Genomic DNA, 27,736 nt, shown 5'->3' on the forward strand with positions numbered 1-27,736 from the left:
AAATGCCTCAAGGAGGCACTTCCCGAAGTTTGCTGTATAACTCCTTAGTTCCAAGGGGTGGTCACTGGTGAACATAATTTGAGAAATGTTATCTTAAGAGATATGGGTTTGTTTAATGAACAGTTTCTGGAAAAAGGATGTAATTTTGAACTCTAAATGCTGTATCTGCCATAAATAAGTGGTTGCCAAGAATGCCACGGTGTGCAAATTACAGAAATTATAATGAGCAGATGGATTCTTGGTTCTGTTCATCTGAATTTAAGAGGTAGGTGGAGCTAAAGATTCTAATTGGACAGAAAGTCACATGGTTTTATGGCTGACATAAAAACACACCCTTTTAATTTTTAGGGCTCTTTTCTTTCCGCTCTTCTGCCAATGGGGATATCATTTAGTTTCAGCTATACAGCTGGGCAGAGGCCACACAGAACCTGCAGCTAGCTAATACAACCATGTCTCTTCTCCCACATCCTGCAATCATCTTCTTCCCCTTGACTTTTAGCTATATTCCACTTTGCAGTTCTTTTCTTTACAACCGATCTTACAACTGAGCTCTTCCTTAGGTGTCTTTTCAAAGTGCTCTCTAAAACTAGAATTCTATGATTATCTGTCTGTTCTACACTCTGAACTTCCTCTTAAAACTCTACCTCTCCTCTTACCCAGCTGTCCTATGGGAATTCATTATACATCGTGAGATTATAGTGAGCCCTGTGATTCTTCTACAACCCTGGGAGTGTAGGGCTGAAAAAGTTGTTTGTTATCTATTATCTGGTGCAACAAATTACCATAAATTTAGTGGCCCAAAACAACATCAATGTGTTATCTTACAGTTCTGGAGGCCGGGGTTTGAAATGAATCTTATGGGGCTTAAAGAAAGATGTCCTCAGGGCTGTGTTACATCTGGAAACACTACGGGAGAATCCTATTTCTTGCTTTTTCAGAGGCTGCTTGTATTCCTTGGCTTGTGGCAGCATTACGCCAAACTCCACTTCTGCCATCACACCTCCTTCTCTGACTGTGACTCTGACCCTCCCGCCTCCCTCTTATAAGGACTGGGATTGCATCAGGCTTAACCAGATAACTCAGGATCATCTTCCATATCAAGATACTTAACTCAATTATATTTGTAAAGTTCCTTTTGCCATATAAGTTCACAGGCTTCAGAGGTTAGGATTTGGACAGATGGTGGGGGGATTATTCAGCCAACTCTACCACAGTTGGGGAGGGGGAGATTGGGTTCTGCATTGGTCTTTTTGCCTATTGATATCTCCAGATCATTTCTCTACAATAGGCATCAGCAAACTTTTTCCACAAAGGGTCATATGGTAAATAATTTTAGGCTTTGTGGGCCAAGAGGCAAAATCTAGGATATAATATAGGTGCTTACATAACTATTTAAAATGTAACTATTTAAAAATGGAAAAACCATTCTTGGCTTGCAAGTGGTACACAAATATGTGGTGGAGGGATTTGGCCCATGGACTGTAGTTTGCTAAATTCTGCTCTGCAATCTTTTGTAAAATACTTCCTTAGAAGCTCATGCCATTCAGATACATCTCTCATGTTTTATCTTGCTTTTGTCACTTATGTATATCCTGGTCACCCTTCAATACACATTGAGGATGAATTAGTCACTGGAAGAAGTATCCAACAAGGTAGAAACAGTCTCTTTTGAGTTCCAGATAGGCGAAAATCTAACCCTACAGAGTAACAGTAACATCATAAGGAGAAAATGTATTTTTGTTTATGTATCAGCTTTCTATAAAAAGTTCCTGATTCAGAAATGCACTTTTCTCATTGGAGAAATTCACTTGGAAATACCCAGATATCGCCCTTAAAGTCCACTTTTTTCTATTCCAAAATATCTGCCAGATTTAGTGTTGTAACAGGGTATAAGGCCTCAGAAACTTTCCATAAAAAGATTAGAGACTGGCTAAAAACACAAATTTTCAGGACTTTAGAGGAAAATTTTTAGTTAATCATCTTGTCTTTTTTGATGATGTGGAGCTAGTTGCGTGATTCTGGTTCTGAATGGAGTCCCTAATATGGGCCCTGGCCTCAGGCCCAGATAAACCTTTCTTCTGAGAGCCTCAGCGGTTCCTTGTGTTCTTCAAATAACAGCTAGAAGTGAAGGTTAATTTTATTTCACTGTCACCACCAGTAGGCTCATCTCTACCTACCACTGAAAGAAAGAAAATGAAAAGGTAATAAATGGTTAGGAAAAGAGAGTTTCCTTTTTTTTCTTATTTTATTTTATTTTTAATTGATTTTTTTTTTTCTTTTTGAGACAGAGTCTTGCTCTGTTCCTACACTGGAGTACAGTGGTGTGATCATAACTTACTGCAGCCTCAAACTCCTGGGCTAAAGTAATCCTCCCACCTCAGCCTCCTGAGTCGCTAGGACTACACGCATGCGTCACAACACCTGGCTAATTTTATACTTTTTTGTAGAGACAGGGTCTTGCTATGTTTCCCAGGCTCATCTCCTGGCCACAAGTGAGTCTCTCTAAATGCTGAGTTACAAGCATGAGCCACCTTAGCCAAGACATTTTTGTATATTCCCTATCTCAGCAACTAAAGGATGGTTTTTCCCATAGACAGGAGATAAAGTGTGTCTGAGGGTCAAGTGTCTAGTCGATATGAGTGAGATTGAGATGGTCTTGAAAGCAGAAATAATGGAATATATGATGTGACTATTTTGCAGACACAAGAGGCATACTTCCAATGTTTAAGTTTTAGAAGTTTACCTTTATTCGTTCAACCCTTGAGGGACTGAGAACCTGTATTTTATGAAGTTAAGAACGGCCATTGCAGTTCAAGAAGAAACGCCAATGCCTTCAAAACCTGTAAGAATTTTGTAACATTCTGAGTGCTAAATCCAACTTGAAAAAATGCACTGCAAGCTCTATCACACAGCCACATCGAAGTTAATGTAGGAGAGATGGGAGAGACTCTAAAATTGAAAGAGATGAGGAAATGATTAATGGTAGAGGAAAGAATAAATGAAATCAGATAAAACAGACCTTCACACGCTTAAGAAAATTATCTTCATCACAAACAATCAATGCCTTGGCTATCTGTGGAACAGCATGCTGCAACGGGCTGTATTTCAAATTCTCTGAGACTTTATGCATTGCTTTATTAACTCAAAATCATTTGAGGAGACACTACTATGAAACAGGTCCTGCATGTACACTGAGAAATCAGAGGTAAGATACAGTATAGCTGTCAGGGGCTTAGAGATTAGGGGACAAAGACAGGTACTAAAAAATCACATACAGTGTGTGTGTGCGCAAGGAGCAGTGGGGATGCAAAGGAAGAATTGACTCTATCTGGAAAAAGAAAGAAGGATATTCTTGTTCCAGGGTGAAAAAGAAATTCATATCTTTAAAATTTACAAAAAAAAGCCATGAGTTTTCAAATGTGCTGTTGACATGGGAAGACTATCACTTTGAAGGCTGATATTTTGGTGCTATTTTTAATGTTACATTTAATATTTAGGACAAGGAATGTATCCTGATATATACTGATTTGGGCTGTGATATAGTATGGCTGTGTGTCCCCACCCAAATCTCATCTTGAATTGTAATCCCTACCTGTCAAGGGAGGTACCTGTAATCCCCATGTGTCAAGGGACAGAAGTGATTGGATTATGGGGGCAGTTCCCCACATACTGTTCTCAAGATAGTGAGCTGATAGTCACGAGATCGGACGGCTTTATAAATGGTAGTTTTTCCTGTGCTGACACATGCTCTCTCTCATCTGCCACTGTGTAGGACCTGCCTGCTTCCCCTTCTGCCATGATTGTAAGTTTCCTGGGACCTCCCCAGCCATACAGAACTATGAGTCAATTAAGCCTCTTTCCTTCATAAATTACCCATTCTTGGGTATCTCTTTATAGCAGTGTGAAAATGGACTAATACAGTAAATTGGTAACAGGAGTGGGGCGCTGCTATGAAGATACTAGAAAATGTGGAAGTGACTTTGGAACTGAGTAATGGGCAGAGCTTGGAACAGTTTGGAGATCTCAGAAGAATATAGGAAGATGTAGGAATGTTTGGCCCTTCCTAAAGATTTGCTGAATGGTTTTGGCCAAAATGCTGATAGTCATGTGGATAATGAAATCCAGGCTGAGATGGACTCACATGGAGATGAGGAATTTATTGCAAACTGCAGCAAAGGTCACATTCACTCTCTCACCTGCTGTCATGTAAGATGTGCCTGCTTCCCCTTCTACCATGACTGTAAGTTTTCTGAAGCTTCCCCAGCCATGTGGAACTATGAGTCACTTAAACCTCTTTCCTTTATAAATTATCCAGTCTCAGGTATTTCTTTTTAGGATATTTAGGGTACTTCTTTTAATACAGGTTGGCAAACAATTAAAAGATTGGCACCCCATATCTGATCACAGGTTTTCGGAGGAGTTCATTTTATAATTTGTGCAATCTCAACCAGTGTTGAGAAGATAAGGAAACACATGGGAAATGAGGCTAATTTTGCTGTGCTCAAAGCTGATTAGAATAGTGAGTTTAGCTGCCTTTATCAGAACTGTCACTCTGATAAACATGATATTAAAGCTTTTGTGACAGCTATGATAATAGGTGGAAGGTATTGCCTGACTCACTTTACTTCAACAAAGTAGAATGTATATATATGTAAATAAAATATTAGAATAAAAAGGGAGAAGTACCATTAAAAGCATATAAATAAATTAGAAACTATTCAGCACAAGGAGCAAAAAGACAAGAAACACGTTAACTTTGAATGTTCATTATCGTGTATTATTATAAGTGGGGATGAATGAATATCCTTTGTGAACATAAGGTAACTTCAACTGAAGCATAAGAAGTTAAAAGTAGTAAAGGGAAATGGTTACCTAAATAAGAGGGTTACTCTGCTCTATAGAATTCCCTTTGAAGTTTTAGGATCAATTTTACTGATGAAGAATGAGTTAGGAATAAGCCTGTCTGAAGATAGAGTTGGAAGCAGAGACTTCAAGAGCCCTTCCAGCCTTCAATTCAGGGTTGTATTTCATCAGCCTCTCTCTCGTAATACAAAATACAATGTGGATGTTCCTGGACGGTGAGTGGCCCACTGTGTGGTCATTCAGAAACCCAGGCTTCTTCCATTTTGTGGCTCCACCATCCTCTAGAGCCTCAGAATTCTTTGCTGAATCTTCTGCATCTAGCCAGCAGAGAGGATAGAAGATCATATGAGCCAACCAGCGTCAAAATGGCAAATGTCAATTAGGTAGGCCTGCCACATTCCATTGGCAAAACTGTCACACAGCCACATCTACCCAAAATAGTGTCTTGGAAATATAGTCCATCTATGTGTCCAGAAAGCAGAGAGAACAGGGTTTGGTGAATACAATATAGTCTTTACCACAGTTCAACAAATATCTGCTGAAAGCATGTGATGTGTGCATCCTGCTGAGACCCAATAACAAGGCGACTCCCTGCCTTTGAGGTACAAGTGAACAATTTCACAACAGTATGGTAGGAACAAGGGGCATAACAAGCACAGTATATGTGGAAACTTAGAGGACAATACTTAGCCCAGCCTGGAGAAGTCTTGGAAGGCTTCCTGGTAGAGGAAACACTTGTGCTGAGTCTTGAGGATAGGTAGAAAAGTGGGAGAAAGAGGGGAAGGTATTTTAGACAGAAGCAACAATTGGGATAAAAAGTGTGGAAGAGAACTATAAGCCATTCGATATTATCAGAATGTAAAGGAATGAGCAACGAGGGGCAGGTGATGAAGCTGCAGGAGCCTTCTATGGAGAGCCTGGTATGTTATGTAGAAGTATTTGCACATTTTTAATAAGCAATGGGGAAAAAATGGGAGATTTAAAAGAGATTGGTATATGAGCAGCCATGCATTTAATAGAGGTCACATTGGTAGCTGTATTCAGTATGGCTTTGCCGGTGGCAAGACTTAGATAACAGTTTGGAGCCTTTTCCAGTTGTTTAGGCAGGAGATGATAAGGGCTTAGACAAAGCTGTACAGGAAGAATCAATGTAAGAAATATTAATGACTTAAAATTGGGAAGATTGTTAATTGTTATACATGAAACTTCAAGGAAAAGAAGGAAACTGGAATGGTCCCAGGCTTCTGATTTGGGTAACCTTGTAATTTGCCTTGTCATTAACTGTATTAGTCCATTGTCACATTGCTATAAGAACTACCTGAGACTGGGTAGTTTATAAAGAAAAGAGGAGGCCGGGCGCGGTGGCTCAAGCCTGTAATCCCAGCACTTTGGGAGGCCGAGACGGGCGGATCACGAGGTCAGGAGATTGAGACCATCCTGGCTAACACGGTGAAACCCCGTCTCTACTAAAAAATACAAAAAAACTAGCCGGGCGAGGTGGTGGGCGCCTGTAGTCCCAGCTACTCTGGAAGCTGAGGCAGGAGAATGGCGTGAACCCAGGAGGCGGAGCTTGCAGTGAGCTGAGGTCCGGCCACTGCACTCCAGCCTGGGCGACAGAGCGAGACTCCGTCTCAACAAAAAAAAAAAAAAAAAAAAGAAAAGAAGAATAATTGGCTCATCATTCCACAGGCTATATAGGAAGCATGGTTGCGAGGCCTCAGGAAACTTACAATGAGAGCAGAAGGTGAAGGAGAAGCAGGCACATCCTACATGGCAGAAGCAGGAGGAAGAGAGAGAAGAGGTGGGTGCTGCAGACTTTTAAACAGCAGGATCTCATGAGAACTCCCTCACTATCATAAAAACAGAAAGAGGCAAACTCACCCCTGTGATACAATCACCTCTGACCAGGCCCACCCTCCAACATTAGAGATTACAAATTGACATGAGATTTGGGCAGGAGCACAGATCCAAACCATATCATTAACTGACAGAAAATATAGGTAGAAACATAGGTGTAGGGGGAAGATGAGTGCAGTTTTGGGAAGTTGTCCAGCTATCTATTGTAAACTTAGGGGCATACTGCATATAGAAATGTTTGCTCCTCTATCCTTTGGGAACAGTAATACATTCATAACATGCTACATGTAAAAAGGACTCCTCAGGGTGGCCAACCTTAGGGTAGAGGTTGTATGGTAGTATATTTCTCCTTCATAAAAGTGGGAAAATAAACTTAGTGGCATAAAAATACTGCCAATTTACTGTGTTCATGGATTCTGTGGGCTAGGAAGTTGGACAGGGCTCAGCAGGGGTGATTTATCTCTGTTCTACAATGTCTAAGGCTTGGTTGGAAAGAGTCATATGGCTGGGGGCTGGAATAACTTGGAGATTTCTTCACTCACTGCTGAGGCATTGGTGGAGAGGACTGAAAGGCTGGCTTTGGCACTATCAAATGTCTAGCAGCATTCCTAGCCTCTAGCCACTAGATACAAATAGCATCCCACCCACCCAGCAGTAACAACCAAAATGTCTCCCTGACACTGCCAAATTTATCCCGTGGGACAATTGTCTCCTGTGGTTGAGGTCAGTGGGGTATATGAGTATGAAACTTAGCCAGGACTGGAAAGAGATTTTTCAAGTCATCAGTGTGTAGGTGGTCTTTAGAGTAACTGCAATATATGAGATGTCTCAGGATGTAGGGTGAGAAGACCAGCGCTTCAAGGTTAGAAGGATGGACCCATATTGAAGGGGTTGAGGAAAAGAAGATAAAGCATTAAGAAAAATAAAAAAGAAAACCTGTGAGAGAGAGTAGGAAAACCAAGAAAGACAGAAAAGAGTGGTGCAGTGGCTATTGCGAGTGCCTGCCTAGCATCCTATCTCCACTTTCCTCTTAGAGAAGCTCAGTCTCTTGACCACAATGACTGGTGATTTCATCCATTGACCTACACAAGCCAAGCCATAGAGTCCTTCCTGTGATTTTATATTTTAAGCCACAGAGTAAGGTGTTTCTTTTCTCTTCTGTCCTTATTTGAAACTATGTAAATCCCAAAGTCCCTATGGTGTGCTCCCTGCCACATGGCAAAGGTTCAGCTGAGTGCGTTTAGAGATGCCATGAGTTGAAAATGACCACCTGTCCCTTGCAGCTCAGGAAGAGGCTCTTAAGGGAAGTTGGTGGCAGCATTAATGCCTGAAGAGGATTTATTGGGCTCCTAAGTCATCTTTACTTCAAAAGTTATCTCAGAATTTTGTCCACTAGTGCTTCTTTGTGAAACTTCCAAAGACCAGGAAACCTGCACCAAAAAAGCATCCCTTCCACATTGTGTCTTGCTTCTGACTTCTGAGCTAAACAAGCCATGAACCTGTGCCAAATACGCACATACATAGTGGGTGAGCTGTGTGGGGGGCTTGATCAGAAGCAAGCACCTGAACACACTATATTGCACAAATGTGTTACAATTTCATCTGCAGTAGAAGACAATGAAACCAGCGGCAGAAGGAAGCAAAATGGAGAGCTGAGAAAGAGCAACTTTTTGGTAGCATTTAAGATCCTGGATCCAGTCATCTCTGAAGCCTCAGATCCAGCCATGACCTTCCAGTTGTGTGGATCAATAAATGCTCTTAAGTGGAATATCTTTCTGTTGCAAATGCAAGTGTTCTATTACAGAAATTAAAACCAGGTGTGACGTGATAACCCTAAAATGTGGAATTGGTTGAATCAAGATAGGAAAGGTTGAAAAGCTGTAATCCTTGTTATATGAAAGTGAAGCAGCTGCTACCTAGTGTATTTTATGCCTCAGACAATGTCTCCACCACCATAATTACAAGAACATTATGGACTTGGTCAAAACGATATGGGAGTGAGAACTGAGACAGGCATACACCCTGGAGCCCTCCCAAACACCTTAGCTACTGCATTCCCTACCCAATAAGGCTCATAATCCCACCCCATAATCAGCTTTGATGCTCCCTGGCAATGGAAATCAGCTCCCAATTGTTCCATTTTTCTAAGAGGTGGAGACAAGGATAGATGACATTAATCTAAAGCCCAGAGGAATCGGATGATTCCTGCAATTGTTGCTAAGGGACTGAAACCACAAGGGCAAGGATCCAGATTCAGGGATGCTGACTCAGCAAGATTTCTGGCACTTGTAACCAGCCAGTCAATGTTGCCAGCCACCCAAAATTATATAATTGGGCCAGCGACTGAGTGTTTCAAGTGAACTTTATTGCCCCCTTGGCAAGCAGAGATTATGATTATGATTGTTCAGTTCTTAAGACAGCCCTCCAAGAGTCCTTAAAACAAAAAGTGGGTTGCTAAAGCAGTAGAGACCTCACCGGAGGAAGTCTCCTGACCATCCTCTTAAACATGGTGACAAAGTCAATGAACAGGGGAGACCCTCGCAGCAGGAAGGCCCTGGAGTACCCAGATAGACTGACTAGGAACCCACTCCATGGCAAAAGAAGGGAGTAAACAGAGAGACAGGTCTCACTCTTCCTGTTTACCAGCCTAGGGGATGTTTTGTCCTCTGTAACCTATTTCTAAATGTGGCAGAGCCTGGCTTCTCTTCCTTCCCTAACAACTTCTTTTCATATAAGGGCTACCATCTTATTTCTAGCTTTAGGTAAGTCTTCTATTCCTCTATCTGCTTAACAACTATAGCAATCATACATATAACCTACAGAAAGTAAAAAGCCCATTATCCACAGGAACCATCTCCCCACTCTAATCCTTGAGGGGGTCTGGCAAAAGCCCATACCCATGTATATAAAAGAGCTGTCATTTAAGGTAAGGGTAACCACAGAGACAGACATGAAACCAAAAAGATTTTATGTAATGTTTATTTTTTTAATTCCCATCCTAACTTTGGCTTTAATCCTTACTTCCCATTTCCATTCTTTTCTTTGAAATCCAAACTTTTTTAAAAAAACAAAGTGGTTAAAATCACAATTATCTAGAATCATAATAAATTTTTCTTGTCTCCAAAGAGGGGGAAAACACACCACTTTTATTTTTATGCAGCATTTTCAAATATGCATGTCAATATATATTTTATAAACTATTTAAAATAAAAACCCTTCATCCTTTGAGGTTATTGACATTTTCTAGTTCACTGACACATCTCCCATAATACAATAGTTCTATTCATTTTTCATGAATGAGATGGGAAGTATACTAAAAAATAGGATTTTAATCCCTGAGGTGCCAGTTAAAATGGACGGCGTTGCCCTTGCAAATCAAGATTTTAAAAATCAGCCTTAAATAATAAGCATGGATCACGCTATTTGAATCCGAATCACCTCCATAGCATGGAGTCATTTAGGAAATTGCATTTATTGGGTTAAGTTCACCCTGCTGTTCCCAGCCCTCACGCTATAATGATCTTTCCTTTTGCAAAGGAATAACACATAGCAAGGAAGTCTGCAGAAACTTCTGAGATCCTCAGAAATCAAGAGAAACCAAAGTCGCGTTTCTCCGATCTCCATCCACAGTGTTGGAGAGGGTTTTTCAGCACCATTCCAAGACCTGGAAGATTGATGAACTGCTTTGATTTTTCTACTTCTCCATACATTTGGCTAAAAAGGAGCAATCCCCCTGGCTAGAAAAGGGGCATGTCCTGGTTTTTCTCTGAAATCACAATATTAGTAGAGCTGGGTTCAGTTCCTTGTGCCCACTGTCCCTGCAGATCCTCTCCCTTCCAGGCGGCCTCCAGTGGTTTCCGGGGTCCTGCTGCTCCCTAATAGTAGCGGTTCAGGCTCCTGGTCCCGGGCACCTCAGGCTGGCCATTCATCCAGATCTCCCTAATGATGCGCTCGCGCTCCTCTAGCCGCTGGGCGCGCTCCAGCTCCTCCGCGGAGGTGAACACATTCTTGTTCAAAGTCCTCTCGAAGCGGCGGTGTCTCCGCACGGAGAGATCGGACGCGGTGTCCTCACTACCGTCCTCGGTGTCGCTGCTGTCGCTGCTGCTCTCTCTGTCCTGCAGGAACTTCTTCTTGGGACGCCGCCTGCAGTCTGTGTGGCAAGAGATCCTTATCACCAAAGCAGCCAGGGTCAGCACCAGCCCGATGCATACGCCAGAAACAAAGTACAAAGCTGCTCGCTCAGGATTTTCTGGAGGAAGAAGAGGAAAAGCAAGCATTTGAGAGATGACAATTCGATAGGCAGAGATCCAATATGACTCCAGCCTACACCTCTCACCAGGCTCCAAAGTTTTGATGGTTACAAATATTGTCCTCCCATGTGACATATTTTATAATGTATTCAAAATATAATTGACAAAGGGTGAATCTGTAAAAGTATATGAGATTCTGTCACTCTTCTTGCAACTTTGATTTAGAGATTATTCCCAAATGAAAAGGTAAAAGAAAGAAAAACAGTAATTATTTAGCACCTACTGTACACAAGCAGCTTTGCTTAGGTGTCATTTGTTTAAGAGATGTATCTTATCTAAAGCCTCTTTTCACCTAGACCAAAACATCTTTACTTGTGAATTTGCTCATGCACCCCAACTGAATTACCCTTTCATCATAGTCGCAGACAGCTTCTGAGATGAACCCCATCTCCTAGTATTCACACCTTTGTGCAATCCTCTCCTCTTAAGGGGTGGACCTAGTGACTTACTTCTAAGAAATACAGTTGACCCTTGAACACCATGGGTTTGAACTGCACAGGATACTTATACATGGATTTTTTTCAAACAAACGTGGATAGATCGAAAATACGTTATCTGCGAGATGAGAAATCCACACATAAGGAGTGTCAGCTTTTCAAATATGTGGCTTCTGCAGGGTCAACTGCAGAACTTCAGTATGCATGCACGGATTGGGGTATACACAGGGATGCTGGAACCAATCCCCCACATGTACCAAGGGTCGACTGTAGGATATTGCAAAAGCAATGGGTGAGTCTAAGATTAGGTTACATAAGACTGTGATTTTGTCTTGTTCTCTTGCTCTCTCCCTCTCTGGGGCTCTTCTTACTTGCTGGTTCTGATGAAGCCAGCTGCCATGTGTGAGCTGCCTTATGGAGAAATCCAAGTGGCAAGGAACTAAGGGTGGCCTCTGCCAACACCCTTTGAGGAACTGAATGGTGCCAACAGCCACGTGAATGAGCTTGGAAGTGAATCATCCCTCCATCTAGTCTTGAGGGGACCACAGTCCCGGCCTTGCAGCAGCCTGTGAAAAACCTTGAACCAAGGATCCCGGCTAAGCCACACCCTATTTCTGATCTGCAGAAACTGGGAGATAATAAATGTGTTCTGTTTTCAGCCACTAAGTTTTGGGGTAGTTTTGTAAAAAGCAATAGTTGCAATCAGTCACACATTGAAAGCCAGTATAGGTAATTAGGAGTGGCCTCAGCAGGTTAACTGATAGGGGAGGAGAAATTTGAGCTCTTTCCTTGGTGAGAGAAGATAACAGTCATTCTGTTGATGATCAGTATGCTTAGTGGGCCTAGTTGTGACCCCTGTAAGATGTGCTTAACAGAATGGGAGTCTTTAGGTGAACAACTTTCATTTCTAGGTACCTACCAGGACAAAGGAACAGGCCTGGCCTTGAGGACACTGTACCCAATGTGTAGTCTTTTATCCCTCACCTGCCTCCCACCCATTTCCCCTGAGTCCCCAGAGTCTATTATATTATTCTTACGCCTTTGCATACATTTGGACAATTTTTGTAGGTTCTGGAAATTCAAAGACTTAAATAAGACTCAGTTCTTGCTCTCAGAATGCACCTAGTCTACTGGGGAGACAGATGAAAGCAATGGACAGAAAATAAAATAATGGGCTGTTAATGATGGAAGCACATTGTGGGGGCAACCAGCCCTAGGAGAGAGGGAGTCATGGGGGCATTTTGTGAGCATGAGGATGAGATGGAGAGACTTGGACCAAATGCTAGGACGATTAGGTAAATTCAAGCCTACTGAAGACCAATGTATTCCCCCTTATATGGCAAGTCAACACTAACCTACGTGCTGGTCTAGTGGCTTGTTCCAGGTCACGTTCACAAAGGTAACGGCATTAAGTTGTGTTTTCTATTTCTGTGTGCTACTTATTAGGATTCTTTTCAATTCAAATATAAAAACTTCATTTCGTTTCACCCTGGTTCCAGATTGTTAAGATTTTTTATAATCTTGATGTCGTCATCTAAATTAATCTCTCTGACTACACATTGGGTACAGTATACACTGCTCTGGTGATGGGTACACTAAAACCTCAGAAATCACCACTGAAGAACTTATCCATGTAACCACCACAAACCACCTGTACCCCCAAAACTACTGAAATAAAAAGAAAAGAAAAAACTATTGTCCAAATATGTTCCTAAAATTTCATGAAATCCATTACATCATCAGCCTCAATCTTTAAAATAGCCCACTTATTTCTTTCTTCTCCTCCTTTCCTCCTTTGTTGGTTGTCTTTTATGAAATAAAAGGCAGAAGTAAAAAAAGGTACTGTTACATCCCTAGGCCACATGACAAGGTAGAAAGGCCCAAGCAAACAAACCCAAGTCTGTCCAGCTTCAAAGCCTATTCCCTTCTCATCATTTCCTGGTGCTTCCATGGCATCAGTGTCAATGCTGAGGGGCCATATATTACACAAGGCTGTTGGGAGGATCAGCATAGATAATGCATGTGAAAGTGCTTGGTAAAGGTCCCTTTCAGGGTAAATAAAAGGTGGTCTTGTAAGATCTAGCTACAGCAATCAAGCAAGAGAAAAAAATAAAAGGCATTCAGATAGCAAGAGAGGAAGTCAAACTATCACTCTTTGCAGACAATACAATTCTATACCCAGAAAACCCTAAAAACTTTGCCAAAAGTCTCCTCAAACAGATAACTGACTTCAGTAAAGTTTCAGGATGCAAAATCAATACAAAAATCAGTAGCATTTCTATGCACCAACAATGTCCAAGCTGAGAGCCAAATCAAAAGGTAATTTCATTTATAATTGCCATAAAAATAATAAAATACCTAAAAATTAGCTACCCAAGGTGAAGGATCTCTACAACAAGAATTACAAAACACTGTTGAAAGAAATTAGAAATGTCACAAACAAATAGAAAAATACTCCATGCTCATGGATTGGAAGAATCAACATTGTTAAAATGGCCATACTGCCCAAAGCAATTTACAGATTCAGTGCTATTCCTATCAAACTACCAACGTCATTTTTCATAAAATTAGAAAAAAAAATGATTCTAAAATTCATATGGAAACAAAAGAGGGTTCAAATAGCCAAAGCCATCCTAAGGGGAGGAGAGGGGGAAGAAAAGCCAGAGGCATCACACTACCCAACTTCAAGCTATATTGTAAGGCTACAGTAAGCAAACAGTATGGTAGTGGTACAAAAACCAACACATGGACCAATGGAACAGGATAAAGAACCCAGAAATAAAGCTGCACACCTATAGCCATCTGATCTCTGACAAAGTCAACAATAACAGCAAAGGGAAAAGATTCTCTATTATATAAATGGTTCTAGGATAACTGGCTAGTTATATGCAGAAGATTGAACCTGGACTTGTTCTTTTTACCATATACAAAAATTAACTCAAGAAGGATTAAAGACTTAACTGTAAGACCTAAAACTATAAAATCTCTAGAAGAAAACATAGGAAATACCATTCTGGACACTGGCCTTGGCAAAGAATTAATGGCCAAGTCTCCAAATGCAATTGTGACAAAAAGAAAAACTGACAAGTGGGATCTAACTAAATTAAAGAGCCTCTTCACAGCAAAATACACTATCAACAGAGTACACAGACAACCTACAGAATGGGAGAAAATATTCCTAAACTATGCATCTGACAAAGTCCTAATGTCTAGAATCTATTTTAAAAACTTAAACAATTGAGTAAGCAAAAAATAAACAACTCCATTAAAAATGAGTATAGGACATGAAAAGACACTTTGCAAAGAAGACATACATTCGGCTAACAAATATACGAAAAAACGCTTAACATCACTAATCATCAGAGAAATCACGATCAATACCAAAACCACAACGAGACACCATCTTGCATCAGTCAAAATGGCTATTACTAAAAGTAAAAAAATACCATGTTGACAAAGTTGTGCATAAAAGGGAACACCAGGCTGGGCATGGTAGCTCACACCTATAATCTCAACACTTTGAGGGCTGAGGTAGGCAGATCACTTGAGTTCAGGGAGCTTGAGACCAGCCTGGGCAACATGGTGGAAAACTCATCATTACAAAAAACACAAAAATTAACCAGGCATGCTGGTGCACACCTGTAGTCCCAGCTACTTCTGGGGCTGAGGCAGGAGGATCCCTTGAGCCAGGGAAGTAGAGGCTGCAGTGAGCCAAAATTGTACCCCTATAATCCAGTCTGGGTGACAAAGTGAGATCCTGTCTCAAAAAAAAAAAAAAAAAAAAAAAAAAAAGTAGGAATTATAAATTAGTTCAGCCCCTGTGGAAAGCAGCATGGAGATTTCTCAAAGAACTTAAAACAGTACTATGATTTGACCCAGCAATCCCACTACTGGGTGTAAAGGAAAATAAATCTTTCTACAAAAAAGATACCTGCACTTGTATGTTTATTGCAGCACTAGCACTATTCACAATAGCAAAAACATGGAATCAACCTAGGTGCCCATCAACAGAGGACTGGATAAAGGAAATGTGGTACATATACACCATGGAATACTAAGCAGCCATAAAAGGAATAAAATCATGTGTTTTGCAGCAACATGGACGCAGCTGAAGGCTATTATCTTAAGCAAATTAACACAGGAATAGAAAATCAAATACTGCATTGTTGTCACTTATAAGTGGGAGCTAAAAGCTGGGTAAACATGGACATAAAGAAGGGAACAATAGACATTAGGGACTGTTAGAGGGGGAGGGTGGGGTGGGGAAATGGGTTGGAAAACTACCTATCGGGTACTATGCTCATCACCTAAGTGATGGGATCATTCGTACACCAAACCTCAGTGACATGCAATTTACCCATGTAAGAAAACTGCACAGGTAACCCCAAACCTAAAATAAAAGTTAAAAAAAATCAGAAAAACAAAAAATCCAATAAGGAGGGAATTTGAGAACCTTCTGCACTACCTCTTCAATTTTTATGTTAATTCAAAACAACTGTATACAATGTGTATTAATTTTTTAAAATCTAGCAACACTGTTTCAGGAAAAGATCTGTTTTAGATATTATTTAACAATTAGCTTAATGTCTCACCATTAGATGGAGATGCTGTTTACTTTTAAAAGTGAACCAAATGTTAAGTTGTCAATGTATCTGTACATCTAGTTGTAGCACTACTGAGTGACTTAATAAATTTAAATTTGCACCACACACACTTTTTTTTTAAAGATGGTCTTCTCAGAACTTATTTGCTTACAAATAGCATATTCCTATGCCAGGCGCTATGGGATCACATCAAAGGCCCCACCTTTATCTTAGGATTGATTTTTTCCTGGAGGAAATAATGACCAGAACAGTCCATGAACTCCACACCAATCTTCATTTATTTGTGATTTGCTCGTGTCTGCCTGATTATAATTAACATGCACAATGTGTACAAAAACATGCTATCTGATGACAGGCTGGAATGGGCTTGAGTCTTATCTAGATTCTAGAGCAACTTAGAAAATTCTTAAGCCCTCAGATAGAGAGAACATGTCTTGGGGCAAATAAAAGCCCTGGACTTGGACTCCCTGGATTGGGTTAAATCCAATAATTTGCCTTTCTTTTGTAAAGTGGGAGGAAGGCATTGTCATTTATTAGTTAAGCGACCTTGAGCCAATCACAACCTCACTGGACCTTCAAGCCTGACAGGAGAAACGGACATGCAATAAACATAATTGGAATTGAGCACAACCGAGTGAAATAATGGAAGCGGGCATGAGGTACCACTGGGGCAGTCTCAGAGAGTACAGAATTGGAGAAAAGTCAGTGGGCACAGGAAATGGAAAACCAAAAAGTCATAAAGGGTCAGTCCAGAGTGGTCTTTACAAAACCTAGTTTTAGTGATAATTCAAAAGTCAAAATCACTGGGATAAAGCAAAATGAAGCCCATTTGCTGGAGAAATGGGTTCTGCTGTTTATCAAAATAAAATATCTCCCAAGGGTCAGGTCTTGGACCTGTCTACTTTGTCCAGAGTTCCCTAGGAGCCCTTTTCCTCTGAAAGAGCCTTGACTCTGCCTCAGAAATCTGCTCCCAATTGCTAACAGAATTGATTTTCTGCCACTAGTTGCATCAGGTAGGAATAAGGTCATTCTACTCAGGGTGACGGCTGGTTAGCTAGCCCAAGGTGCTGCCTCTGCCCACAAACTCATGAAGCCATCAGGCCACTGACTATGCCTAAGTCCCTGTCCATCTAAAGGGGCCTGAGTTTCATCTCACCGCTCAGCCTTACTTGAGACAAGCAGTCTTCACAGTGGGAACATGTGCCTAAGAGGTGAACAGGCACAGCTGGTTTTAAGGAAATCTATTTCCAGACCTTACACAGCCATTTTCTTTATTCTTTCCTATATTGGATCTGCCTGAGAAGGTGCCTGTGGTGGAAGGCACAGGCTCACCTGTTCTACACCACCCACCACCCACTGCTTCCCCCATTTCACTAAACTCAAGTCAGACCTTTCCCCCACTCCACATCCCATCTTACTATGGTGCGCTGCCCAGAGTGCAAAAATGGCCACCAAGCAAAATAACAGTTCCAAATATTGAAATATTGATGTCAATGACAGGAGGCAAAAGCCCCTAACAACTGGTAACACATCCTTTTCCAAGTCAGTTTCCAATTCTTGGTTTTCAACAAAACTGAAGGAAGGCCTAATCGGGTTGTCAGCTGACAAATCAAAATAACTTTTGATGACGGATCACTCTGATTTTTGGCATATGATGAAAACTTAATTCAAAGACTGGAGTGACTTAATTATAACAAAACTTCTTTTGTTTTTGTCTGCATGTTTATATGAACAAACTTTCTCAACACCCATAGCTATACAAATAAAAATCAGAAATACAACTGTCACTGAATCATGCCTCCTTCTGCCAATAAGTGATATTTATTCATGAATACATAAATACATAAACAAATTGAGGGGAAAGGAGGAAACTCATTCATCTCTTTAAGAGATACATTTCCTATAAATTTTAATTTGTATGCTTTTTTAATTTTTATGTTTAAAAACTCCTATGTACCTTCCAACTTCATACAGAATGTAACTCACATTGATCTCATCCTCTTTTATCTCAAACATCTAGTTATCTCTCTTACCTCTCTCTATTTTTTCTTTCCCCCTCTCCCTTCCTCCCTCCCTCCCCTTTTCAACCTTCCCCTTTCTGCCTGAGGCTCCCTTCAGTCATCTGTGCCCAATGCCCAGAGTCATCTTTTTGACTCACTCTTTGGCTTCTAGCCATAAATTAATTAATCTCAGCCATTCTCATGTCTCTTCCATCTCTTTCCTACTCACTGCCATTTCCCCGCACCTGCAAGTTTTCTAACTCTGGATTCCATTTCCTTCCACCTTCAATTCATTTTGCACATGGATGTCAAAGCAACACTTTAAAATCTGACTCCTATTATTTGCCTTATTACTTTTACAAAAAAAGAGAGGACACTCAAGGCTGTCAAAAATCTGGTTCCAAACTCCCTTTCAATCATATCCCCCCAAACTCTTCCAGAGGAGCCTTTAGTCCAGACAAGCCAAAGACTTCATTGTCCACTCTTGACCCACAAACACACCCTCCTCTTCATGTTCATCCCTGACTGCTGGAATACCAGAGTGTGGACCCCTTAGTGAATTTTTTCCAATAGATAATTAACCTTCAATAAAACTGAGTCTTTCTTACATTGATGTAGTGCTCAAGTGACATGCCTTGAACTTCACAAACGTTTAATTCCTTCTTTTGACAGTATGAAACATTCTAAAGGAGTTTTCTTAGAGTTCTATTAAAGGTCACTTTATTATGAGTGTGAAATAAAAATTCTACATAAGGTTATTGTGAAAATTCTCCCCTTAGGAAAAGAAGAATTTAAAGTAATCCTGCATATACTTTGGTTTAGGAGGTATGGCTTTGAGTATATAAATTAGAAATGAGTTTATACTGCTTAGCATGCCCTGGCAACAAAAAAGGTTTTGATTTCTGGCCTTACTTTGGCTTCGCCTCTTTAATCAAGCGAAAGAAATTGAGCCAATTGTAGTTACGCCACAGCTTTTCTGAGCTAGAATGAAATGAGCCAAAGAGAGGGACTGGCTCACTTCTGCTATAATGCCCTTGAAGAAGCCGCACAATGGGAAGCTGGCTCTGCTCTCATGGGTAAAGGAAGGGACCTTGCAGGCAGAGTAAGTGGGAATCAGCAGGCGAAGGTCCTGTGATTGGCACTGTACATCCATTTTCTGTGGATGATCCTTCAGACCAAGTCTTGTCCTCTGTCTCCTACACCACGAAGCCTTGAAGAGAACCTGCCTAGGTAAGCCATGATTCAGAAGGAGATACCAATACTGCATCTTCCCTCAGTCCCTTCAACCCAAGGAAGACAATTCCCTCACCAAGAGAAAATCTGCCTGGATCCCAGAGTGAGAGAAAGAGGACATGAGAGAGAAAGAGTACATCAGTTACACTTGCTTTATTGCCCAACTTATGCAATAACTCAACCTCTCTTTTGTTAGTTTAAGTGTGTAGCATTAAAGGAACTTAATTTAACCAATCCATGTTGGTAGGTTAGAAATAAATTTGGGATAAGCTGTCTTTTAAAGCCTCTAGATAGCTCATGTATCCACTAAGGCAGCAAACATAACCCTGTCCTCTCTGGAGTATGAATCTGGAGCTCCATAAATCTATCTCCATTTCTTGGAGACTCCTATATTCCCTACAAGGGTTTTCAGACCATGAAGGTTTCTAACATAGTAAAAATGGCCACATAATCCAGTGAAATACAAGTCAAGAGAAACCTATAAATGCTGAACAGATATAGCAGAGCTTGAGTTATACTCCTTCTACTTCCCATTCCCTTCACAAGTGGCACCTCTACATGCACCCTTTTACCTATTCTGGAATCTAAGAATGCTTAAAAATATTAGGGTATATACAGATATACATATTGCATACATGCATGCACAAAGAGACATAGATATGCACTCACGGGGAAGAAAGGGAGGGATGAGAACAGGAAGAAAGGCAAGAGGAAAAGAGGGAAAGAGGGAGGAAGACATTAAATAGATGATAGATGCATACATACATGCATACATACATAGAGTGAGTGAGAGAGTTATCATTCACTGAATGCTTCTCTTTGCCAAGATCTGGAATAATTCCTTTATGCTGATCATCTGCAATACCTTCAGCCATTACCACTGTTCAGCAGGGTAAGTAGGGTTACTCTTGTTTAAAAGCTGAGGCCGAGATGAGGGTGTCAAATGTAATTCTGCCTGATACTCAAAAGCTCATGCTTTGACCAAAACAGAAAACAAAATTAAAGGCAGAAAAACAAGTAATTCTAGCTTTCACATACTGCCCTCACCCCACCTATTACATAGGCGTAACATCAAAGATAGTTTCTGAACTCCATCTTGGAAACCGCTGTGCTCCCTCTGTAGCTTAATGAGTCCACCTTGTCCTGCCTCCCAGATCAGAAAACATCCCCTTTTGTCTCTAGCATCCAGATGTGGATTCCTGGACAAGCCCAGTAAGAGCAACCAGACTGGGTAAGGGAGTTCACTGGATCCCAAGTTGGTGACTCAGGTCTGATTTTCACAGCTGATACAATTAATGTCATGCCTCTTCATCCTTTTCCCACAAAATTCAAAACTGAAGCTCTAAGGTGATTGTTTTTTCTCTTCTCTAATACTTTCTGCTCCAGGTCACTTCCTCTTGGCCAGCGATCCACCCTGGTCTTGACTAGATCCAGACAGCTGTTAATTACCCAGGAAGCAGAGTGGGGAGGGCTATTGTCAGTTGTTTTCCCTTAATAAATAAAAATAAATGTATTGCTGTATCTTGTTTCCTGCAGGTCATTGTTTTCACGGGCAGGAAGAGGCCCTATGTAGAGGTCCTGAAGCTAATCTCATTTGCACCTTCAGAGGTCAGATCATGCCCAACGGACTCCTTGTAGGAGAGGGCAGCAGCAGCCAGCCCAGACCAGGCCAGCTGATCTCATGCAAGTGCAACCTTCTCTCTGCCTGGGCTTTCTTCTTGGTTCTGAAGCTTCCGATTCCTTGAGTGAAAAGGAAAGGCTTTTAAAATTGGTTTTGACAAATATTGCATGTTTTCACTTAAATGTGAGAGCTAAAAAATCTGATCATATGCAGATAGAAAGTGGAAAGACAGATAACAGGCTGGGAAAGGTGAGTGGAGGGTAGCAGGGAGGATGAAGAGAAGCAGGTTACATGGTACAAACATACAGTTAGATAGAAGGAATAAATTCAATGTTTGATAACAGAGCAGGGTGACTATACTTAATATAAATGTATTGTACTTGGGTTGATAGACACCCTAAATGCCATGACTAGATCACTACACATTATATACATGTAACAAAATTTCACATGTGTCCCATAAATTTGTACTAATAAAACACAATCTTAACCCCTCAAAATAATAAAATAAAAAAGTGGTATTAAAGAGAATCATGGGGTTTGTGTGTAGTCAGGGAGTGCTCAGCAAAATCTCCTCTCCAAACTCTTTAGGCGCTGTAAGAACATCTCTTGCCAGGCGCGGTGGCTCATGCCTGTAATCCCAGCACTTTGGGAGGTCGAGGCGGGCAGATCATGCCTGGCCAACATGGTGAAACCCCATCTCTACTAAAAATATAAAAATTGCAGGGTGTGGTGGTGGGTGCCTATAATCCCAGCTACTTGGGAGGCTAAGGCAGGAGAATCATTTGAACCCAGGAGGCAGAGGTTGCAGTGAGCTGAGATCATGCCATTGTACTCCAGTCTGGGCAATAGGGTGAGACTCTGCCAAAAAAAAGTAAAAGAAAAAGAAAAAGAACATCTCTTTATGGCATTCTGCCCCACCCCATAGGAAAGGGAAGACCTCCACTAACACTACTGCCTCTCTAAAATGCTGGAGGAAGCTTCCTTCCTTTTCCTTCCATCTCTGACTTGCTCTTCCCCAGGAAGGAGTATTGAGAAATCTCTGTTCCCACCTGTCTGGCTCTGACGTGTTCTCCTTTGAATTCACTGATTTCAGTTCATATCCTTCGCAGGGACGTGGATGAAGCTGGAAGTCATTATTCTCAGCAAACTAACACAGGAACAGAAAACCAAACACCACATGTTCTCACTCATAACTGGGAGTGGAACAATGAGAACACATGGACACAGGGAGGGGAACATCACACAGGGCCTGTCAGTGGGTGGGGGGCAAGGGGAGGAAGAGCATTAGGACAAATACCTTATGCATGCGGGGCTTGAAACCTAGATGACAGGTTGCTAGGTGCAGCAAACCACCATGGCACATGTATACCTGTGAAACAAACCTGAACGTTCTGCACACGTATCCCAGAACTTAAAGTTAAATTTAAAAAAAAGAAAAAATTCACTCATTTCATCCCCTCCCACAGGCAATAGACACCCCCCAAGGAAGCATCCATTGCCCTGCCCCTCCTCCTAATCCACTGGCTCACTTTTCTTCCCCTGCAAGGGAAAGACCTACAATCCCATAGCTGCCCTAGAACTCAACGGACTAGGTAGAAGGCCCTGACACATTATTCCGTCCAGCATTACCACTGCTGAAATTGACACTGATGAGGTCAACTTCAAAATTTGAATGCTTTTCTGGGTTCTTGAGCTTAGAAGAAGGGGGTGATTAATTAGCCCCTCCAGTCTGGGCAGCACTTTATGTGGTTGCGTTATAATTAGTTATGTAACCATTATCTTTCCCACATGACAGTGAGGATTCTGAAGGCAGAATCCATATGATTGATTCACTTTGGATCCTCTGGGCATTCAGCACAGTGTGTTGCTCATGGTGCATATCTCACAATATTCACTGAACTAAATTATGAAGACACCATTTCCAAAAGTTCAGCTAATAAATTTGTTATATGTAGATACACATGTATGCATATGTATGTGGGTATGTGTATAAATATGTGCCAGTATAACATTAAAAGAGTAGGGAAATTTTGGGAGGCTGAGGCAGGTGGATCATGAGGTCAGGAGTTCAATACCAACCTGCCCAACATGGTGAAACCCTGTCTCTGCTAAAAATACGAAAAGAATTAGCCGGGCATGGTGGCATGCATCTGTAATCCCAGCTATTAGGGAGGCTGAGGCAGGAGAATCACTTGAACCTGGAAGGCAGAGGTTGCAGTGAGCCAAGATTGCACTACTGCACTCCAGTCTGAGCGACAGAGCAAGACTCTGCCTCAAAAAAAAAAAAAAAAAAAAAAAAAAAAAAGTACGGAATTTTTTAAATTGTAAAATCACTATAATTTCACAACCTGAATATAACTATACAGTGCGTAGTATAGTGAATTTTCCTTTGTTCTTTCTCTATCATATAAACATGCACATATTTATTCATATTTACCTGCTTATAGCCAGAGTATGTATATAGACATGTATATATAATTCATATATTTTCCTTTGCATACACTCTACATGTACACTTCACATGTACACAGCATATAACACTGTTCAGTATTGCTCCATGGTCTCCCGCCATCATGCCTAATAATGGCTACATAGTATTCTTCCCAGTGAAAGTGCCAGTTTACAAAAACTGCTTCCTGCCTTTGGATATTTAGGTTGTTATTGTCTGGACGGAGGGAGGGAGGGAGGGAACAAAAAGAACAAAGGGACTAAAATGGTGCATTTCCGGGTTCTTCAGTTAACTTTCCCGCGCCCGGGAAAGACACAGGTCGACTGCGCAGGCGCAACCCGACCTCCCAGGGAGAAAAACTGGAACCCGCCTAGCCGCGCCTACCCCCCTGCCCCTGACCCGCCTATGTCCCGCCCACTGCCCTCCCACTCCCTGGCCCAGGACACAAAAGCAGCTCCCGGTGGGCGGGCGGTGCGAACTTCCTTGGCCCCTGCTCGTGTGAGGACCTAGGAACCTCGCCCGAGAATGCCGGAGCAACTTCGTTGGCCTCCACCGGTGGAGACCGGTGAACCTCGCCCCTCCTTCACATTGGCAAGTTAATAAAGTTTTCTTTTACCCTGCTTACTTGCCTATTCTCTGGCACTTACTCTGGTGGACGTCTGGAGTACTCTGGTGGTCGTTTTTGGAGCAAATCAGTTGGTGCCAAAACCTGGGAGGAGACCCCTCCTCAGGGCCCCCCAAGGTCCGAGGAGCCTCCTCCTTCCACGCCCCAGATGGACCAGGACCTGGACATTGCTTTCCCCACCTCCAAGTCTCCTAGGGGTGAGTACCTTTTGCCTCCCTCTCATATTCCTTGGCCAGAAGTCCTGCGCAGGCCCAAGGCTTTTTTCCGGTCACCAGGTGACCCAGGGAAGTTCCCAAAGGCAGAGACGTCTGCCCAAAGGAACTCCATTCCGTTCCGTGGGAGACCCGTCCAGGATGGAGACGTCTGCCTGGAGGTAATATCCATTCTGGCTCCAGGAGCCTCCCGCTGGTCTCTAGTGGCTCCAAAGGACGCTTTGTAGCCAGGTAGAGTTCAGTTGCCATTTCCGCCTATAGGCAAGAGGAAGGCAATGGGAGACCCCCAATCCAAAATACCTAGAGACTCCCCTTTAGGGTGTCTTCTAAAAAATCTCAAAACTTTGCAATTAGAACAAGATCTCAGGCGAAAGCGACTGGTGTTCCTCTCCACTGTGGCGTGGCCACAATATAAATTAGACAATCAGTCTCACTGGCCGCCTGAGGGCACTCTAGACCGTAACATTTTAACCGACCTCAGTAGTTTCTGCCAACGCTTAGGCAAGTGGTCTGAAATTAATTATATATAAGGATTTTGGGCCTTGCATTCTCGTCCAGACCTGTGTACAGTGTTCCTTGGCTCAAGTCATGTTGGCTAAGGACGCAGGCCTAACAAAGTCTGAAAAAGAGGAGTCATCTTTCCTGTCTGAGTTGCCCGAAGACCTTACTTCCCCTCCCTCCCTTCCACTCCCGCCGTATACCTCACCTCCTCTTTCGGCTCCACCTCCCCCTCCTGCTCTGGCGGTTGTTCCACCTCCCTCCTCAGCCCCTCCCACCATTGTTGAGGCTACACTTCCCTCCGACCCCTCGGCACTTCCGCCTGGTCATCTTAGTTCGCCTATCTCTGCCCATACCCGCTCTAAAGATTGCCTAACTACCCCCGCTCCTACTCCCATCCTATCCAACCCCCCTGCGGTCTTAGCACCCTTGCATGAGGTGGCCGGAGCAGAGGGCGTAGTTAGAGTTCATGTTCCCTTCTCACTAGCAGATCTTTCAAAGATTGAAAAATGCTTAGGAGATTTTTCTGCCAACCCTACAATTTACACCAAAGAATTTAGATACCTTTGCCAGGCCTACGATTTAACCTGGCATGATCTCCAGGTTATTGTTACCTCTACTCTAAACCCTGAGGAGCAAGAGTGCATCCTAGTGGCCGCCAGGCAGCATGCCAACCAATTACACTTAACAGACCCTGCCTTCCCACTAGGGGAAAAAGCAGTCCCCTCTATAGACCCAGACTGGAACTATCAAGTAGGCCAGCCAGGCCGCCGAAGACAAGATATGATGACTCAATGTCTTCTGGCTGGTATGCAGGTGGCCTCAAATAAGGTAGTAAATTTTAATAAACTAAAAGAAACTATTCAAGGTCCAGATGAGAATCCGGCCACATTTTTAAACAGGCTAACTGAGGCTTTAATTCAATACACTCGGTTAGACCCAGCTTCCACAGCCGGGGCCACTATTCTAGCATCATATTTTATTTCACAATCGGCCTCGGATATTCGGAAAAAACTCCAAAAGGCAGAGGATGGACCTCAAACTCCTATTCAGGACCTAGTCAAGTTGGTCTTCAAGGTCTATAATTCAAGGGAGGAAACAGCTGAGGCCCAACGACAGGCCCGCCTAAAACAGAAGGTACAGCTCCAGACTCAAGCCTTAGTTGCTGCTTTGCAGCCTAGCCATAACCCAAAACCGGAGAGCAAAACCCCTGGGGGCTCAAAGACAATAAAAGGGGCTTGCTATAAATGCGATGACCCAGGACATTGGGCTGATAGATGTCCCCAGAGTCCCCAACCGCCTGAGCCAATGCAGCTGTGCTACAAGTGCGGAGTAGCTGGACACTGGGCTAAAAACTGTCCTAACCCTCGTCTGCCAACAACCCCTTGTCCAGCATGCCATGATGAAGGGCACTGGAAGTCTGAATGCCCCACCCTGAAAACGGGCATGGTGCCTCAACGTGATGTCCCTTCTCAGGACCCTGGGAGCTCTTCCAGCTCTTACATCTGGATGACGACTGAAGGTGCCGGAACTCGGGGACCCCCATCACCCTCGCCAAGCCGCGGGTAACTCTCCTGGTAGCGGGTAAGACAATTAATTTTTTAATCGACAGCGGGGCTACCTACTCTGTTTTGCTGTCTTTCGAAGGGCCTAGCCTTCCCTCCAATATTTCTGTTGTAGGAGTCAATGGCTTCCCATCCAGCCCTCGGAAAACCCCACCCCTTAATTGCTGCCTGGCCAACAACTATTTTGCACACTCGTTCCTCATTATCCCCTCATGCCCCACTCCCCTACTGGGCCAAGATGTTTTAAGTCAACTGAAAGCCTGTATCTCCATCCCTACTAGCGCCCCCCACCCCACCCGCCATCTGCTTCTAGTATTGACTAACTCAAACGACTCCAACAATCCTACTAACCCTTTCCCCGATTTCCCCATTCCTATCGACCCCCAAGTGTGGGACACCTCCACTCCTGTAGTGGCGGACCATCATCCACCAATACTTATAAAACTTAAAAACCCATCTCAGTTTCCAACCTGCCCACAGTTCTCTCTCTCTCCAAAACACGAGGACTAAAACCAATCATTACTAGGTTACTCAGCCAACACATCCCCATCCCCATTCATTCTCCCTGTAACACCCCAATCCTACCTGTAAAGAAGGCAGATGGAACTTTTCGGTTAGTGCAGGATCTTCGTCTTATCAACGAAGCTGTTTGTCCCACCCATCCGGTAGTTCCCAACCCCTATACCCTTCTTTCTCGCATTCCACCTAATACAACACACTTTACTGTACTGGATCTAAAAGATGCATTTTTCACTATTCCCCTGCACCCAGATTGTCAGTTTCTCTTTGCTTTTATATGGGAAGACCCAGACACCCATACCTCCACCCAACTGACATGGACAGTGCTTTCCCAAGGGTTCCAAGACAGCCCCCATTTCTTTGGGCAGGCCCTAGCAAAAGACGTAGCCTCCTGTCCTCTTACCAATAGTAAAATTCTCCAATATGTAGATGACCTTTTACTCTGTAGTCCCACAGGACAGGACTCTCTTTTAGACACTGCAATCCTCCTTAATCATCTAGGATCCAAAGGTTACCGAATATCCAAACACAAAGCTCAACTCTCACAACAATGTGTCATATATTTAGGTATTGAGATCACTCCTACGACGCGCTCACTTACCATAGACCGCTTAACTCTAATACAAAATCTTTCTCCTCCTCAAGACGCTAAGGAAATTCAATCCTTCCTAGGCCTAGTAGGATTTTTCAGACACTGGATTCCTAATTTCGGAATCTTGGCTAAGCCTCTATATGCAGCTGTCAAGGAGACTCCCCAAGGACCTTTGTCTAACCCAAAGTTAATCTATAAACATTTCACTCACCTGAAAAACTGTCTTCTCTCACATCCTACTCTCTCACTCCCAGACTTCCAACGCCCCTTCCAGCTTTTCACAGAAGAAAGACAAAAGGTTGCAGTGGGTCTTTTAGCCCAATCTATAGGCGCCACCTACCGCCCCGT

At 42.5% G+C, this 27,736-nt stretch overlaps 1 protein-coding gene and 1 non-coding gene across 6 annotated transcripts in view; one reads left to right on the forward strand and one right to left on the reverse strand.

The window, feature by feature from the left end:
• The first annotated feature begins 6,942 nt into the window (after window positions 1-6,942).
• On the forward strand, window positions 6,943-7,077 carry LOC115894476. The gene has a single exon (XR_004054589.1). It is a non-coding gene; the product is annotated as a small nucleolar RNA U109 (small nucleolar RNA).
• A 2,604-nt stretch (window positions 7,078-9,681) lies between these two features.
• EVA1A (eva-1 homolog A, regulator of programmed cell death) overlaps window positions 9,682-27,736 on the reverse strand; it is a 184,210-nt gene continuing 166,155 nt past the window's right edge. For all 5 annotated transcript variants that reach the window (XM_030921137.1, XM_010362804.1, XM_030921138.1 and 2 more), the window contains one exon: window positions 9,682-10,969. In XM_030921137.1, coding sequence (XP_030776997.1) covers window positions 10,596-10,969 — 374 coding nt within the window. In that variant the 3' untranslated portion in view covers window positions 9,682-10,595. The remainder of the gene's footprint in view (window positions 10,970-27,736) is intronic.

The sequence above is a fragment of the Rhinopithecus roxellana genome, chromosome 17 (assembly GCF_007565055.1).
Source record: "Rhinopithecus roxellana isolate Shanxi Qingling chromosome 17, ASM756505v1, whole genome shotgun sequence".
NCBI lineage: Eukaryota > Metazoa > Chordata > Mammalia > Primates > Cercopithecidae > Rhinopithecus > Rhinopithecus roxellana.